General features: G+C 42.6%; 1 protein-coding gene across 3 annotated transcripts in view; it reads right to left on the minus strand.

Moving 5' to 3' along the window:
- The window catches only part of dock8 (dedicator of cytokinesis 8), an 84,736-nt gene that overhangs the window by 52,594 nt on the left and 14,696 nt on the right, over window positions 1–17,446 (minus strand). For 2 of the 3 annotated variants that reach the window (XM_064971788.1, XM_064971780.1), the window contains exons 2-4: window positions 8,174–8,288; window positions 2,019–2,194; window positions 36–107 (exon numbers count right to left, since the gene is read on the minus strand). In XM_064971788.1, coding sequence (XP_064827860.1) covers window positions 36–107; window positions 2,019–2,194; window positions 8,174–8,288 — 363 coding nt within the window. Of the gene's footprint in view, window positions 1–35; window positions 108–2,018; window positions 2,195–6,934; window positions 6,952–8,173; window positions 8,289–17,446 lie in introns of those variants that run through there. The other variant, XM_064971796.1, reaches the window with a different exon arrangement.

Genomic DNA, 17,446 nt, shown 5'->3' on the forward strand with positions numbered 1-17,446 from the left:
GCCATCATTCCTATGTACCATCATAAGAAGCTTACCTCCTGCTGACCATCAGCCAGGGCTGGGTGTAACTCTGAACACAGTCCCTCACATGGAAATCCAACTCCACCCTATAGAGACACAGGAGGACAGTGAGGGAATGAGGAGGATGGAACGCACACACATACAGCAGCACACACACACACACACACACGTATGCACTCATTCACGTGTGCGGGCACGCACACACATGCGGAAATACCCTCGACAGACAGCCTGCATATGACCTGTTCCACTCCTTCTGCATTCCTATCTTATCAGCATTACCTGTGTGATCATGTTCAAGGTGAGTGACAATCCAAAGACGCTAAGATACCACTGGCACAGTACTTTCTGGTTTGTGTAAGAGCCTTCTGGAGGTATGATAAGCCATTGTAGTGGGAGCTCGTAAACTAGTGAGTGGGGCCCTTGAAACAGATAAAGGTTTGTAGTAGAGAAAGTTACCGGGACTATAGCCTGGCTTAAATCAATGCCGACCCCAGAACTCTAGACCCAGGCCCTCTCCGCAATCTGTGGATATCTAATAGGCATAAGCAATATACAGTGTCAAGAAAAAGTATGTGAACCCTTTGGAAATGCCTGGATTTTTTTGCATAAATTGGTCATAAAATGTGATCTGATCTTCATCTAGGTCACAACAATAGACAAACACAGTCTACTTAATTAACCTAATCGCACACAAACAATTATACGTTTGTATGTCTTTATTGAACACACCGTGTAAACATTCACAGTGCAGGGTGGGGAAAGTATTTGAATCCTTGGATTTAATAACCGGTTGACCCTCCTTTGGCAGCAATAACCTCAGCCAAACGTTTTCTGTAGTTGTGGATCAGACCTGCACAATGGTCAGGAGGAATTTTGGACCATTCCTCTTTACCAAACTGTTTCAGTTCAGCAATATTCTTGGGATGTCTGGTGTGAACCACTCTTGAGGTCATGCCACAGCATCTCAAATCAGGTTGAGGTCAGGACTCTGACTGGGCCATTCCAGAAAGGGGTATTTTCTTCTGTTGAAGCCATTCTGTTGTTGATTTACTTCTGTGTTTTGGGTTGTTGCCCTGTTGCATCACCCAACTTCTGTTGAGCTTTAAATTGGCGGGCAGATAGACATTTTGCAGGAGAATGTTGGGAATTCATTTTTCCATCGATGACAGCAAGCTGTCCAGGCCCTGAGGCAGCACCAAACCATGATGCTCCCTCCACCATACTTTACAGTTGGGATGAGGTATTGATGTTGGTGTGCTGTGCTGTGCCTTTTTGTCTCCACACAGAGTTGTGTGTTTCTTTCATCAAACTAAACCGTAGTTTCATCTGTCCACAGAACATTTTGCCAGTAGCGCTGTGGAACATCCAGGTGCACTTTTGCAAACTTCAGACGTGCAGCAATGTTTGCAGTGCTGAACTTTCTCCATTTGTCTTACCGTGGACTGATGAACATCAAGGCTTTTAAAGATACTTTTGTAACCCTTTCCAGCATTATGCAAGTCCACAATTCTTAATCTTAGGTCTTCTGGTTTACAGCAGGAAATGCTTCTTATGAATAGCAAACTCACACTTTGAGAGTGTTTTTTATAGGGCAGGGCAACCAACATCTCCAATCTCGTCTCATTGATTGGACTCCAGGTTAGCTGACTCCTGACTCCAGTTAGATTTTGGAGAAGTCATACGCCTAGGGATTCACATACTTTTTACAACCTACACTGTGAATGATGAAATTATGTATTCAATATATTCAATATTGTGTATTCATATTATGTTTTATGTATTCATATTATGTATTATGTATTCAATATATATGTGTGTTATTAGTTTAAGCACACTATGCATGTCTATTGTTGTGACTTAGATGAAAATCCGATCAAATTTGATGACCAATTTATGCAGAATTCCAGGCAATTCCAAACAGTTCACTTTTTGCCATACCTGCCACAGGTATGGTTGACTTTATTCTATATTGAACATGTGACCATGTGACTCACCCCTCATCGGGTACAGAGTGGTGTACGGTCCGACACTCCTTCTCCACATGTTCTACTTCCAGGTCGTCGTCAGGGAAATCTCCGAGCTCCCGCATGAGGGCGGCGTCTCCGCTCTGCAGCTGTGACATCAGAAACTCCTCCAAGTCCAAGGGCTCCACTGCGTCATACGACTGGGGCTGGAGAAGGAGAGAGAGAGAGAGAGAAAGGGAACGGTTAAATAGAGAAACAGACAAGTATTACATAGACAACACAGACTGTAACTAGAGTGGAGAGATATACAGTATGTTTTCTATACTGTACTATATTGTATACAGTATGGCGAAAGGGGGAGAAGGAGACAGAGAGATGGATTGAGAGAGAGCGGTAGAGGGAGAAGAGAGAGAAATAGCTGAGGGGCAAGAGAGAGAACCTATTTTTTTGTTTCATGCCGAGGGCACAGGCAGGAAATGGTTAAGACACAAAGCAACTACATGATGACATTCTTAAGGTTATGAATACAGTCACTGTAGTGCATCTAAATGTGAAATTGATAGAGGTTAGAGCCAGATATGTATTCATTGGCGTCACTGAAAGGATTGCCTGGACTTGAAGCATACCAAGAACTTAACACATTTTTTAAGGGGAGAGATGCAAAACGAAGTGAGAGAGGCAAAACGAAGTGTGAGTGTGTGTGAGAGAGAGTGAGAGTGTGAGAGTGTGTGAGAGAGTGTGAGAGTGTGAGAGAGAGTGACAGAGAGTGACAGAGAGACAAAGAAATGAAAAACAGAAAGATGAATCATCCTTGAAGGCTTTGGGGGCCTGGGTACAGCACAGGGAGTTTCTTATAGCCCTCTGTCATAATCCAAATATTAAAGAGCTGGGAGGAGGACAGGTTGGATCACTACTCTGCTCTCAACAACCTCAGCTCTGTCGGGAATGATAGGACCGAGCTCATATAGAGAGAAAAGGAACTTAGAGGATCTTGACATAACCTTACATGGAAACTTCAGATCGACCATTATCCATTCCTATCATATTAGTCCATTCATCCTCCTCCTAAGAGTCTAAACCTCTGCAACCATACTACAACCCCTGGGGAACTATACCCCTATAACTCCCTATCCCAACGGGTGACTGACCTTTGGGTGACAGCTCATTGGGTCATGTATGGAACATCATTACAGACAAAAACAGACAACGGTCTTGTTAAGTTGTTGTTATGCTGTGCCGGTACTGTAACTACTGTGTCGGTACTGCCACCTGATTGGTAATAAATTGGTACCTGCCAAATTCTCGTCTAATTACGTCGCTGGAGCAGTAACTGTGTGGCTGCATATACAGTAGTTCAATTATTATACGGTAATCTGTGAAGTATGGCTCAGAAACCTTCAATAGGCCTTGAAGAACTTCAGTTTACTGTTCTAAAGCAAAGAGGATCTGAATGGAGAACAACCTGGAGAGCCCTTCAGAAAAGCTGGCAATGCAATTTCACACCTCCAGCCTTATCCCACACAAGTCTGTGATAAAAGAGTCAGAGAAATAAACATGCTTTTTGTCACCAGAGAAGGCCATCAGATGACTATCGCAGACGAGAGAGGCTGCATCATAGTGATACTGTACATATTCCAGATCTGTATCTTTATACACTTCTCTGGGCTGTATGTGAGGGCATGGCATGACAGGAGGGTATTGCAGGTGCTTCAGAGAGGGCTGTCGTGCTGAACCTGTGCAGACGACAACCACAGAAATCTGATCATACATACGGCTGCATCGGTGAGCAATGCTACAAAAGCTTAGATTTGTGACTAAAACAAAAAAAAATAATAACTTCTTGGTTACAGGGGGGCAGTATTGAGTAGCTTGGATGAATAAGGTGCCCAGAGTAAACTGCCTGCTACTCTGTCCCAGATGCTAATATATGCATATTATTAGTAGTATTGGATAGAAAACACTCTGAAGTTTCTAAAACTGTTTGATGTCGGAGTATAACAGAACTTATATGCCAGGCGAAAACCGGAGAAAAATCCAACCAGGAAGTGGGAAATCTGAGGCTTGTAGTTTTTTAACTCAACCAATATCCCACTGTATCTACAATAGGGGCTATGTTGCACTTCCTAAGGCTTCTGCTAGATGTCAACAGTCTTTAGAACTTTGTTTGAGGCTTCTACTGTGAAGTGGGACCGAAAGAGAGGAATGAGCCAGGTGTCTGGCAGAGTGCCACAGGCTCTGAGGCGCGGTCACGAGAGAGTTAGCTCTCGTTCCATTGCTTTTCTACAGACATAGGAATTCTCTGGTGGGAACATTATTGAAGATTTATGATAAAAACATCCAAAAGATTGATTCTATACTTAGTTTGACAAGTTTCTAAGGACTGTAATGGAGCTTTTTGTCCGACGTTCGGCTGGACCTGAACGCACTTTTGGATTTGTTTACCAAGCGCCCTAACAAAAGAAGCTATTTGGACATAAATGATGGACATTATCGAACAAAACAAAAATTTATTGTGGAACTGCGATTCCTGGGCATGCATTCTGATGAAGATCAAAGGTCAGTGAATATTTATGATGCTATTTCTGACTAATGTTGACTACCCAATATGGTGGATATCTTTTTGGCTGCTTTGTTGTCTGAACGCTGTACTCAGATTATTGCATGATTTTGCTTTTTCCGTTAATTTAAAAAAAAATCTGACACAGTGGTTGCATTAACTTCTTATGGTATAGGGGACAGTTGCGTCCCACTTAGCCAAAAGCCAGGGAAAATGCAGCGCGGCAAATTCAAATAAAATGATATAAAAGTCAAACTTTCATTAAATCACACATGTAAGATACTCAATTAAAGCTACACTCGTTGTGAATCCAGCCAACATGTCAGATTTTTAAAAGGCTTTTCGGCAAAAGCATAAGAAGCTATTATCTGATGATAGCACAACAGTAAACAACCCTGCAGTCGCTACACAAAACGCAGAAAAAATATAAATCAAGCCAAAGAAAGAAAGAAAGAAAGAAAGAAAGAAAGAAAGAAAGAAAGAAAGAAAGAAAGAAAGAAAGAAAGAAAGAAAGAAAGAAAGAAAGAAAGAAAGAAAGAAAGAAAGAAAGAAAGAAAGAAAGAAAGAAAGAAAGAAAGAAAGAAAGAAAAAGAAAGAAAGAAAAAGAAAGAAAGAAAGAAAGAAAGAAAGAAAGAAAGAAAGAAAGAAAGAAAGAAAGAAAGAAAGAAAGAAAGAAAGAAAGAAAGAAAGAAAGAAAGAAAGAAAGAAAGAAAGAAAGAAAGGCGGAAAACAGGAACTTGCAACACAGAGAGAAAGACCAGAGATAGACAAAAAGAGAAAGAAAGAAAGATAAAAAGATAAAAAGAAGGAAAAAAATGTAAAAAAGAAAGAAAGAAAGAAAAAAAGAAAGATAAAAAGAAAGAAAAAAAGAAAGATAAAAAGAAGGAAAAAAAAGTAAAAAAGAAAGAAAGAAGAAAAGAAAAAAAAGAAGTGTTAAACAGATGTGAAAGCAGTCCTGGATTCCTTGGTCTCTGACATGTTTTTGACGTCATCCGTGGTCTTTTTTACTACACCAGTACTATGCTAGGCGGAAAACAGGAACTTGCAACACAGAGAGAAAGACCAGAGATATAGACAAAAAAGAGACAAAATAAGAAAAAAAAGAGGGTGATGTGTTCAAAATAAACAGTATGTCTTTACCAGATGGTACAAGGCTTCATTGCTTGTATTTTGTTTTGTGTGAGGAGTGAATCTGGACAAGCATCCTAATACTCCAAGTTATTTGAGTGAACCCCAGACATTTAAATGCTTGGGGAATCATGGCTGCATATGTCCTTTCATAAAATACTGTATGTTCTCTTTCCCTTCCTTAGAATGAGAGCCAAATGAAACAAATACATGCAAATATATGCATACCTCTGTCCTAACTCCCAGGCATCCTGCACTATGGAGAGCTGCTCTCAGCTGGGCCAGTAACAGGCTGTTGTCCATACCAGCAGTCAGACTATTAGACTACTACAATATTGCTCCTGAAGCAGTAAGCAGGGAGGGGAAGCATTTCAATAACACTTAAGCTGCAAGACATGTTTCAATCACTTTTGTGCATTTTGTAATTATATTTGATAATACCTTTAAAATATAATATTTTCTAATACATAATAGGCACATTTGTTGTTTTGTCCTGGGGGTGTTTAGTATTTTGTCCAAAAGATATACATGAGGATACATCTTGCCTATCCCTAACAGTAACACTGTTCACTCTGCTACGCACGACTGTTCTCTCTGCTACCGCACGGCAAGCGGTACCAGAGCACCAAGTCTAGGTCCAAGAGGCTTCTAAACAGCTTCTACCCCCAATAAGAATCCTGAACACCTAATCAAATGGCTACCCAGACTATTTGCACCCCCCACCTTTACACCGCTGCTACTCTCTGTTGTTGTTGTTATCATCACTTCAATAACTCGACCTACATGTACGTATTACCTCAACTAACCAGTGCCTCCGCACATAGACTATATACAGGGGGGTACCGGTACAGAGTCACACTATTGTTATTTTACTGCTGCTCTTTAATTACTTGTTACTTTTATTTCTTATTCTTATCCATATTTTTTTAACTGCATTGTTGGTTAGAGGCTCGTAAGTAAGCATTTCACTTTAAGGTGTTGTATTCGGCGCATGTGACTAATACAATTTCATTTGAACACAGTTATACTACCCAACTCCGCAATGTGTCTTTTCAGCCTAATAAAGAACCAGTAACCTACTTCCCTAAGAGGAAACGACTACCCACAGGCTGTACCAAATACCCAGTCTAACAACACATCACCTGCCTCTAAGCTCAACACTGGCTGCTTTACACACACATTTTAAACATAAACGTGTAGGTCTCGAGATGACCATTAGTAGAACTATAACACAGGTACACTGAATTGGAAGTAGACTTACCCTGCTAAATATTCAACATGTAAGAGGGAAGTTGACAAATTGGTGCATTCCAGGAAACAAGAAGAGTTAACCACAAAGCTCTCACAAGACTCAGAGGGACCCTCAGACCAAATTCCAAAGTGAATCCTAGCCCCTACCACAAGGCATTGTAGTTGATGTGAAAGGAATGGATAGGTATAAGCAACTTGGTGGAATTACTCCCAGCCTTTCAGAGGGCAAAGTGGAGCCATCAACATTTTGCTAATACATATCCAATGTTTTTAGGTCTCTGACTAGGAGTTGATTTGGTAAAAAATCTGTGGTAACAACAAGCAAGGTAAAACACTTGACTACAGGAAGTGGCATCAACAAGGCCTCCATCAATCATCTCATGTTTCTAGAGACAGAACCACACCACACACACATTCAAGTGCACACGCTTACAAAAGCGGGACACGCACAGACAAGCGCAACACAAACACACACACACTCACATCATCAATCATTTTGGAAATGATTATTAACTAATAACAATTCGCATCATTATATGTCCTAAAAATAGAGAGATGAATCATAGCAATGATCATCATCATCCCACACATCTGCCTGCAGCTCCACTGAGCTCCTCCGCTGATGATGCACCATGGGAAAATATCAACATGCAGAGGATGTTATTAAAAACCACTCTCCTGCATTGCAAATCCACAGATATTACATATTTGCCAGTGTAAGCTGGAAGGTAAGCAGGTCATCCCATATCTCTACAGTAGCCTGCGCCTTGACCCATTTCCCAAGCAGTTTGGACATTAATCATAATAATAACTAGGGGATGGGCCAACTCTCCCTCCTCTGGCCTAGTCAGCTGCCTAGCAGCAGACAGAGACATATCAGAGAGATGTTTTCATTTTTTTAAATTTAACCTTTAACTAGGCAAGTCATGATATGAAGAGACTTACAGTAAACCCTGATGCCTTAAGCCTGTCAAATATAGACAGGTATTAGTGCACTTAGTACGAGAGAGAGAGAGAGAGAGAGAGAGAGAGAGAGAGAGAGAGAGAGAGAGAGAAAATAAGTGAGGGGTCACAATGTCTGGTGGGACAAAATCCCTCTTTAGGATTACATTATTGGGCCTACAGCACAAAATGCTGTCAGAGTCTCACTCAGGATCAGGGTAGCTAAATATTACAATATTAGCGCTATTTGCTGCTACCCATGAAAGGGCATAGTTGGTTGTAGTAGTCCTGTAGTAGCGTAACTCACCACGGTGAAGCACATGGAGGCAGATGCGTTGGAGCCATGATGACTGTGTTGCGTGGAGACCTGAGGGGAGCCGTACGTCCCACCAAAGTGTCTCCTGATCTCAGCAGACGAGTGTCTGAAACAGAGAGGAGAAACTCGTAAGAGATGTGCGGCCAAACAGATGATCAAAAAGGTCCCTGAGAGAAAGAGTGGACAGGTATTGAAAAAGGTATTAGAACAGAGGAGAGCAGGCAGAGATGTTTCACACTCACACCTTGATCTCATGAGCTTTTCGAGGGGCAGGTAAGGGTTAGTGTTGGTCACTGATTGAGTATTCACGAGAGTCATTCAGACTACCGGGGAATGTGTATGGAAGGAGGGGGGGGGGGGGTCTAGAGTCATTCAACAACAGAGTAGGCAGAGGGAAAGAGAGAGCCGTCAACTTCAATAATAACACCACTGTACTTCTGGGTAATAATGTGTCTGTTGGTAATCTGTGGCTCCTAGATCAGGCCATTGTTTTCCCCTAAAGGAAATGTGAATATGGGTATGGGAGCTCTCTCTCTCTGTGTGTGTGTGTGTGTGTGTGTGTGTGTGTGTGTGTGTGTGTGTGTGTGTGTGTGTGTAGGGAGAGAAGGGGGAGGTCTGTGTATCTCAGGGTGTTTGAGAAAGTACATGTAGATGCTCAGCTACTGTTTTTATAGACAGATTAATCCACCATATCATTGGACCCCTACCAAAAGGTACACGATGCCATCTCCTTCTCTGCTGTAATAGAAAATACATGAATTGTCCCTCAGTAGAAAAAATGTGCTGCAGTCTGCCTATGTAAAGTGTGTATGTGTGTATAGGCTACCGTGTACACGTGTGTGTTTGTGTTTACCCGTGCGTGTGTGTGCGTGTGTGTGCGTGTGTGTGTGCACAGCAGAGTATGTGTGCAGAGTCGAGAGGTTGGGAATCCCAGCCATCGTTCATGGAGCGGCGCGCACTCTATGTCCTTTCCAACCGCTCCACTACAAACCGCTCCATGATAATAAAACCTGCCGCTCCAAATTCGCTCCATTCATTAAAATCACAATTTAACTACCTGGAACTACCATTTGGTTTTGAAGTATTGAAATCAAACCATATGATTTGAAATTAAAAGTATTTGAATATACATGAAAAGGTGAATGTAACAATCACACATCACTCCAAATAGGCTATGTCATATTAAATCAGCATATAAACACTCAAAATACATCAGGAGCCAGACAGGGAGCCTAAGAAGGAATGAAAAGGTATTATTTAGGCTATATTATCCAAGGATTCAAGGCTATAGCCTACAAAGAAACACTGGGAAGCATTTGTGACAATAGGCTGGTAGGGACATTGTTATTTATTTATTTAACCAGGTAAGCTAGTTGAGAACAAGTTCTCATTTACAACTGCGACCTGGCCAAGATAAAGCAAAGCAGTGCGACACAAACAACAACACAGAATTACACATGGAATAAACAAGCATACAGTCAATAACACAATAGAGGAAAAAAATAAAGTCTATATACAGTGTGCAAATGGCGTGATGCAATAAAATAGGCCATAGTAGCGAAGAAATTTCAGTTTAGCAAATTAACACTGGAGTGATAGAGCGATTGGTTAGCTGCTCAGATATCTGATGTTTAAAGTTAGTGAGGGACATATAAATCTCTAGCTTCAGCAATTTTTGCAATTCGTTCCAGTCATTGGCAGCAGAGAACTGGAAGGAAAGGAGGCCAAAGGCGGTGTTGGCTTTGGGGGTGACCAGTGTGATATACCTGCTGGAGCGTGTGCTACGAGCGGGTGTTGTTATCATGACCAGAGAGCTGAGATAAGGCGGAGCTTTACCTAGCATAGACTTATAGATGACCTGGAGCCAGTGGGTCTGGCGACTAATATGTAGCGAGGGCCAACCGACTAGAGCATACAGGTCGCAGTGGGTGGGTGGTATAAGGGGCTTTGGTGACAAAAACGGATGGCACGGTGATAGACTGCATCCAGTTTGCTGAGTATTGGAAGCTATTTTGTAAATGACATCGCCAAAGTCGAGGATTGGTAGGGAGTGTCAGTTTTACGAGGGTATGTTTGGAGGCATGAGTGAAGGAGGCTTTGTTGCTAAATAGGAAGCTGATTCTAGATTTCATTTTGGATTGGAGATGTTTAATATGAGTCTGGAAGGAGAGTTAACAGTCTAGCCAGACACCTAGGTATTTGTAGTTGTCCACATATTCAGAACCGTCCAGAGAAGTGATGCTAGTCGGGAGGGCGGGTGCGGGCAGCGAACGGTAGAAGAGCATGCATTTGGTTTTACTAGCGTTTAAGCGCAATTGGAGGCCACGGAAGGAGTGTGTATGGCATTGAAGCTCATTTGGAGGTTAGTTAACAGTGTCCAAAGAAGGGCCAGGTGTCGTCTGCGTAGAGGTGGATCAGAAAATCACCCGCAGCAAGAGCGACAGTGTTGATATATACAGAGAAAATAGTTGGCCCGAGAATTGGACCCTGTAGTACCCCCATAGAGACTGCCAGAGGTCCGGACAACAGGCCCTCTGATTTGACACACTGAACTCTATCTGAAAAGTAGTTGGTGAACTAGGCGAGGCAGTCATTTGAGAAACCAAGGCTGTTGAGTCTGCAGATAAATATACGGTGATTGACAGAGTCGAAAGCCTTGGCCAGGTCGATGACGACGGCTGCAGAGTACTGTCTTTTATCGATGGCGGTTATGATATCGTTTAGTACCTTGAGCATGGCTGAGGTGCACCCGTGGCCAGCTCAGAAACCAGAATGCACAGAGGAGAAGGTAAGGCAGGATTCAAAATGGTCAGTGATAGGTTTATTAACTTGGCATTTGAAGACTTTAGAAATGCAGGGCAGGATGGATATAGGTCTGTAACAATTTGGGTCTAGAGTGTCACCCCCTTTGAAGAGGGGGATGACCATGGCAGCTTTCCAATGTTTAGGGATCTCGGACGATACGAAAGAGCGGTTGAACAGACTGGTAATAGGGGTTACAACAATGGCGGCAGATAATTTTAGAAAGAGAGGGTCCAGATTGTCTAGCCCAGCTGATTTGTACGGGTCCAGATTTTGCAGCTCTTTCAGAACATCTGCTAACTGGATTTGGGTGAAGGAGAAGCTGGGGAGGCTTGGGCAAGTATCTGCGAGGGGTACGGAGCTGTTTGCCAGGGGTTGGGGTTGCCAGGAGGAAAGCATGGCCAGCCGTAGAGAAATGATTATTGAAATTCTCGATTATCGTGGATTTATCGGTGGTGACAGTGTTACCTGGCCTCAGTGCAGTGGGCAGCTGGGAGGAGGTGCTATTATTCTCCATGGATTTTACAGTGTCCCAAAAAATGTTGGAGTTAGAGCTACAGGATGCAAATTCATGTTTGAAAAAGCTAGCCTTTGTTTTCCTGACTGACTGTGTGTATTGGTTCCTGACTTCACTGAAAAGTTGCATATTGAAGTGTTTTAGGGAGCATTTGACAGTGATGAAGGGTGGTCGTTTGACTGCGGACCCATAGCGGATAGAGGCAATGAGGCAGTGATCGCGGAGATCCTGATTGAAAACAGCAAAGGTGTATTTGGAGGGGAAGTTGGTCAGGATAATATCTATGAGGGTGCCCATGTTTACGGATTTAGCGTTGTACCTGGTGGGTTCCTTGATAATTTCTGTGAGATTGAGGGCATCTAGTTGTATTGATTGTAGGACTGCCGGGGTGTTAAGCATATCCCAGTTTAGGTCACCTAACAGAACAAAATCTGATAGATGGGGGGCAATCAATTCACATATGGTGTCCAGGGCACAGCTGGGAGCTGAGGGGGGGTCTATAACAGGCGGCAACAGTGAGAGACTTGTTTCTGGACAGATTCATTTTTAAAATTAGAAGCTCGACTGTTTGGGCATTGACCTGGCCAGTATGACAGAACTTTGCAGGCTATCTCTGCAGTAGATTGCAACTCCTCCCCCTTTGACAGTTCTATCTTGACGGAAAATGTTGTAGTTGGGTATGTAAATCTCAGAATTTTTGGTGGCCTTCCTACACCAGGATTCAGACACGGCAAGGACATCAGGGTTGGCAGAGTGTGCTAAAGCAGTGAGTAAAACAAACTTAGGGAGGATGCTTCTGATGTTAACATGCATGAAACTAAAGCTTTTTCAGTTACAGTAGTCAACAAATGAGAGTGCCTGGGGACACGCAGGACCTGGTTTAATCTCCACTACACCTGAGGAATAGAGAAGGAGTAGGATGAGGGTACAGCTAAAGGCTATCAAAACTGGTCGTCTAGTGCGTTGGGGACAGAGAATAAAAGGAGCAGATTTCTGGGTGTGGTAGAATAGATTCAGGGCATAATGTACAGATGGGTATGGTGGTGTCGTGTCTTTGGCAATGCCGGATTAAGTGATATGACGTGATATGACATGCTATTCTATAAAATCATTTCTCTGTAATTAATATTACCCAATTAAGCTAATCAGGTAAACAAATAACTAGAAAGTCGGGGCACCGCGAAATAATGTTTATAGAGCTGTTATCTTCCGAATAAACTCAAAGACCTGGTAATCTTTTGCATCCATAGCAGTCAATATTTAATCGTCACCTTGTTTACGCATCTGAAAGTGGTAAATTCTTGGTTATCTTCACAAACCCTGGCTAACAAGTTGAATCAGCAATACAAAATGTGGTTTAATTATTTATTTACTAAATACCTAACTAATGACACAGGATTACATATACACAGAATAAATCATACATTGATGGACCTGGTGAACTGAGCCGATATAGCGGCTGGTTACACAAAGAAAAGGGTGGGGTTTAAGTGAAAGAGCGGGAAGACTGAGTAACAAAGGGAGAAGCTATGCCATCTTAAATACAGTATCTTACGCATTCTAAATTACCGCCCATTTGGAAAAGGAGGATGCAATAAATATCTACTCTGAGCTGCGCTTCGGTAGATTGGTCGTCGATGGAAGGCCGGTTTGTCCAGCATGAATCTCTGGTGGTAGAATGAATACTTGGTAGTACCGTTGTTGTGTGGTAGAACAAATACTCTGTCTGTCCTCTCCTAGCCCACGTCTTTAGTAAATAAGAGTCCAAAGTTCATACCAAGTTGCCATACTTTAAAGCTCATGCTATATTCTGGCTGGTATAGTCAAAATTCCTCCTTCTGGTGTGTAGGTCGTCACCTTCACATTGAAATTTGATGGTAATTTCGTTAGAGAACCTAAGGTTGGCTTAGTTCTGTAGGTGGCCTTTGTCCTTTCAACATCGGGACCTCAAGTCCACATGTCCTTGGAACAGCTTATTATCTGAGCCATTTTAACATAGGACTGTCACCCTAAAGTACTCGGAACAGAGTACGAGACTGGAAGATCTGGGCAATAACTTAGGCAGATATTAAAAACGCACACACACTCATGAAATATATCATTACATGTCCTCCCTAATGAGCAGCTTTGTGGCACTAACTGATGGTTGTATGGTGGAGTTGTTTATGGCTCTATCACTTTCTACGTGCCGAATAAAATGAAACATACTGAAATGAAAGCATAAACAAAACAAAACATAGTTATGCCACCTTAATCATCTAATTGGACTGTATTCTATATATGTCCATGGTCTTGGCAAAAAGACCATATCATGGCATTGTCTAATGTCATATCTAGGGCTTTCCTAATTTGCGGGGTGTTGCTTAGGGTACTATCCTAAATTGATAACTACGTGATAAGTCTGCAGCTATAAGGCACTAGTTTTGGGCAGTCAACAGGGATGACCTATGGACTTCTGGGAAGAAAACTGGTGAGTACTGTAGCTGTAGAGTCAAAGGCCTAAAATAAATGTTCAACTTTACTAAGGCTGGTATTTTGCTCGGATCCTAGCATAAATCCTAATTGGATGATCCGTTGTGCATGTGAGCTTATGCTTACACAAGCGCACATGTCAAGGGAAGAAAACCAAGTATCCTAGCAGATTACAACTTGTTAGCCAGGGTTTGTGAAGATAACCAAGAATTTACCACTTTCAGATGAGACTTAACAAGTTGACGATTAAATATTGACTGCTATTGAAGCTACTACTAAAGATTACCAGGTCTTTAAGAGTTTATTCGGAAGATAACCGCTCTATAAACATTATTTTGTGGTGCCCTGACTCTCTAGTTAATCATCTACCTTATTGGCTTAATCAGGTAATATTAATTACAGAGAAATTGTCTTATAGAATAGCATGTCATATAACTTAATCCGGCATAGCCAAAGACACGACAGTGGGATGCGGGTACAGTGGAGGTAAACCCAGGCACCGAGTGATGATAAGAGAGGTTGCATCTCTGGACAGGCTGGTTATGCTGGGTGAGGTCACCACATGTGTGGGAGGTGGGACAAAGGAGGTATCTGAGGCATGTTGAGTGGGACTAGGGGCTCCGCAGTAAACAAAGACAATAATAACTATCCTAAACAACAGTGTACAAGGCATATTGACATTTTAGAGAGACATAAAGCGAGGCATAAAGCAATCACAGGTGTTGATTGGGAGAGCTAGCTAAGACAACGGGTAAGACAACAACAGCTAAGACAACAGCAACAGGTAAAATGGCAATGAATGGGCAGAGAGGGTCGTTTAACTACACAGGGCCTGAGTTGTGGCCGGCAGATAAACAAAAAATAAAACAAAATGGAGTACCGTGATTAAGGAACAGTCCAGCAGGCATCAGCTATGTAGCCAAGTGATCATAGGGTCCAGTGAACAGCAATAGATGGAACAAGGAAGCCGCTGGGTAGTCGTTACTAAGCTAGCACGCGGGAGACACAGCGTTTAAAGTTAGCAGGCCGAGGTAAGTAGAAGCGTCTGCTCCGACGTCCGGCAAAGGCCGGTTGAGGGCACAGCGAATGGAGTTAAGTCGGCGGACCAGTAGTGGTGGTACAGGCGGGGCGCCGTGTCGACAAAGGGTCGAGACCAGATGGCGGAAGAGGTAATTGTAGTTGTAGTAATTTTGTTTGCTAGCTGGGAGATGTGCCTGGCTCGCGGCTAACTGGTGCTAGCTTCGGGGCAGGGGCGTTAGCCACTATAGCCACTCGGTAGCAGCTATCTAGCAGCGATGATCCGATGCAAAGGTCCAGAGCTTACGGCAAGGATCCGGTGGAGTGGTGGATTCTAGCCGTGTTGGGGTAGAGTCGGGGAGGCATCGGCTGAGTATCCGGGTGATCATAGAGTAGGCCGGGGGGTTGGCCTGGCTCAGGGCTAGCTTCGGGGCTGGGACACTCGGTGGCAGCTAGCCATCAGGAGTAATGGTCCAGGGTTTACGGCAGGAATCCGGCATTGTAGTGAAGAAAGCAGTCCGATGCTGGCAAGTAATTATCCAGCCTAAAAAAAATGGCTGGTGTCTGTGCAGAAGGAAAGGCCACTAGCAGTGGCTAACAATGGCTAAATAGCTAGTAGCTAATGGAGGTTCTGGCTATAAGGTCTAAAGAAATGGTGGATCCGTGTCACATTGGGCGAGGCGGGTTACCACAAGGTATATTCAATTTAAAAATAGAAAAGAGATTGAAAATAAATTTACAAATATTTTTTTTTAAACACAAAAAATACAAAAGTGCACGACAAACCACGTCTGCACTGCTACACCATCTTGGATCCGACAAAACGCTCAGCATTTAAACAACATGTTGTTGTATTAAATCAATATAGTCTATACATTTTGCATATAGGCTGTGTCTTAGAATAAAATGTAAATGAAATGACTTTTATTACTGCCTTTTAATTTATTTTAAGAATACATCTTTTGAATACATCTTTTGAGTCTCTGGCTGCAGATGGTGCCTGGAGAGCAGGCTCAACATCCTATTGGCCCTTCTTGACAGGCTGGGCAGAGATGCAGAGTTTTTTTTCTCCTTTTCTATAGGTAGGCCTAAAGTTTTTTGGGCAAAATAACCCAATCAAAACGGAAAGCTTCTTGAACATGGGAATATGCCAGACCTATTTGGGCAAAATCAATGATGGCCTTTTATTGTTCACAGCACAAACTGCACCTGTGTAATGATCATGCTGTTTAATCAGCTTCTTGATATGCCACACTGGTCAGGTGGATGGATTATCTTGACAAATGATAAATGCACACTAACAGGGATGTAAACAAATTTGTGCACAACATTTTAGAGAAATACGTTTTTTGTGCATATGGAACATTTCTGGGATCTTTTATTCCAGTTTATGAAACATGGGACCAACACTTGACATGTTGAGCTTCTATTTTTGTTCAGTATACTTCCATCACTCCAGTATCCCTGCTTTATATGGTATTGGAACTGACCCTGTATATAGTATGCTTGCTTACTTACTTACCTACCTATTGTGTTCTTCATTTTTCTTCTTATATCTCGTTTTTTCTAGTAATACATTGTTATTGATTATTGCATTGTTGGGTTTTGAGTTTGCAAGAAAGGCATTTCACTGTACTTGTGCATGTGACATTAAAACTTGAAACTTGGAGTTGAGAATCTTTGAGGGGCACTGCCAAATGGGTCAGTGGCCCTGACTCTCCCACAGTCCCCATGCTGTTCATGTGCTACTGCTCTGTGTTCATTAACTCACTGTGGCCATTGTTTAGGATAGCTCTGATCTGCAACTAAACGATCACCTCCGCCCCTTCCCCAACCAACAGAATTATGTGGGCATCTCAACCCCAGGACTATCATGTGTTGCTAGCCAACAGAAATTCTGAGGAGGTAGTTTTACGTCAGTCTAGCACAGTTTATAGTTAACCTCTCATACCATTTTGTCAACTTTCCTCTTGTGGCTTAAGTGTGAATTTGGACAAAATGTGATGTGTTTACCACATTGTATGGTGTATGTGGCTCTGGGCTGTGGCTCTAACTTGTTGGACTTTGCTTTGTGTTCATTTGCATGCTACTCTCCTCCCAACTGCCTGCATCCCGCCCAGGTCATGACCTTCAGAGCCATGTGGTTGCAGTTCCTCCTAACAGGCTCAGTGACCCCATGGAATGAGACTGGGCAGTATGTGAGAGAGAGAGAGAGCTCCTGTTAAAAAAGGGATAGTTCACTCAAATTAGAAAACTGTTATTAAGGTAAACTATGCAGGAGGAGGCATGGCATAAAACACTGATAACACCACTGCTGTTCGCCAGGAGAGTTGCGTATACTGAAGAGTACAAGGGCCATTCTAAGACTACCTCTGGTATTCGCCGCACCTTTATGAACATCTAAGGAATGTGAGTCTGAACTGGATGTTCCATGGGTTGGTCGAATATATGTACAA

The sequence above is a fragment of the Oncorhynchus masou genome, chromosome 1 (genome assembly GCF_036934945.1).
Source record: "Oncorhynchus masou masou isolate Uvic2021 chromosome 1, UVic_Omas_1.1, whole genome shotgun sequence".
In the NCBI taxonomy this organism is placed as follows: Eukaryota; Metazoa; Chordata; class Actinopteri; order Salmoniformes; family Salmonidae; genus Oncorhynchus; species Oncorhynchus masou.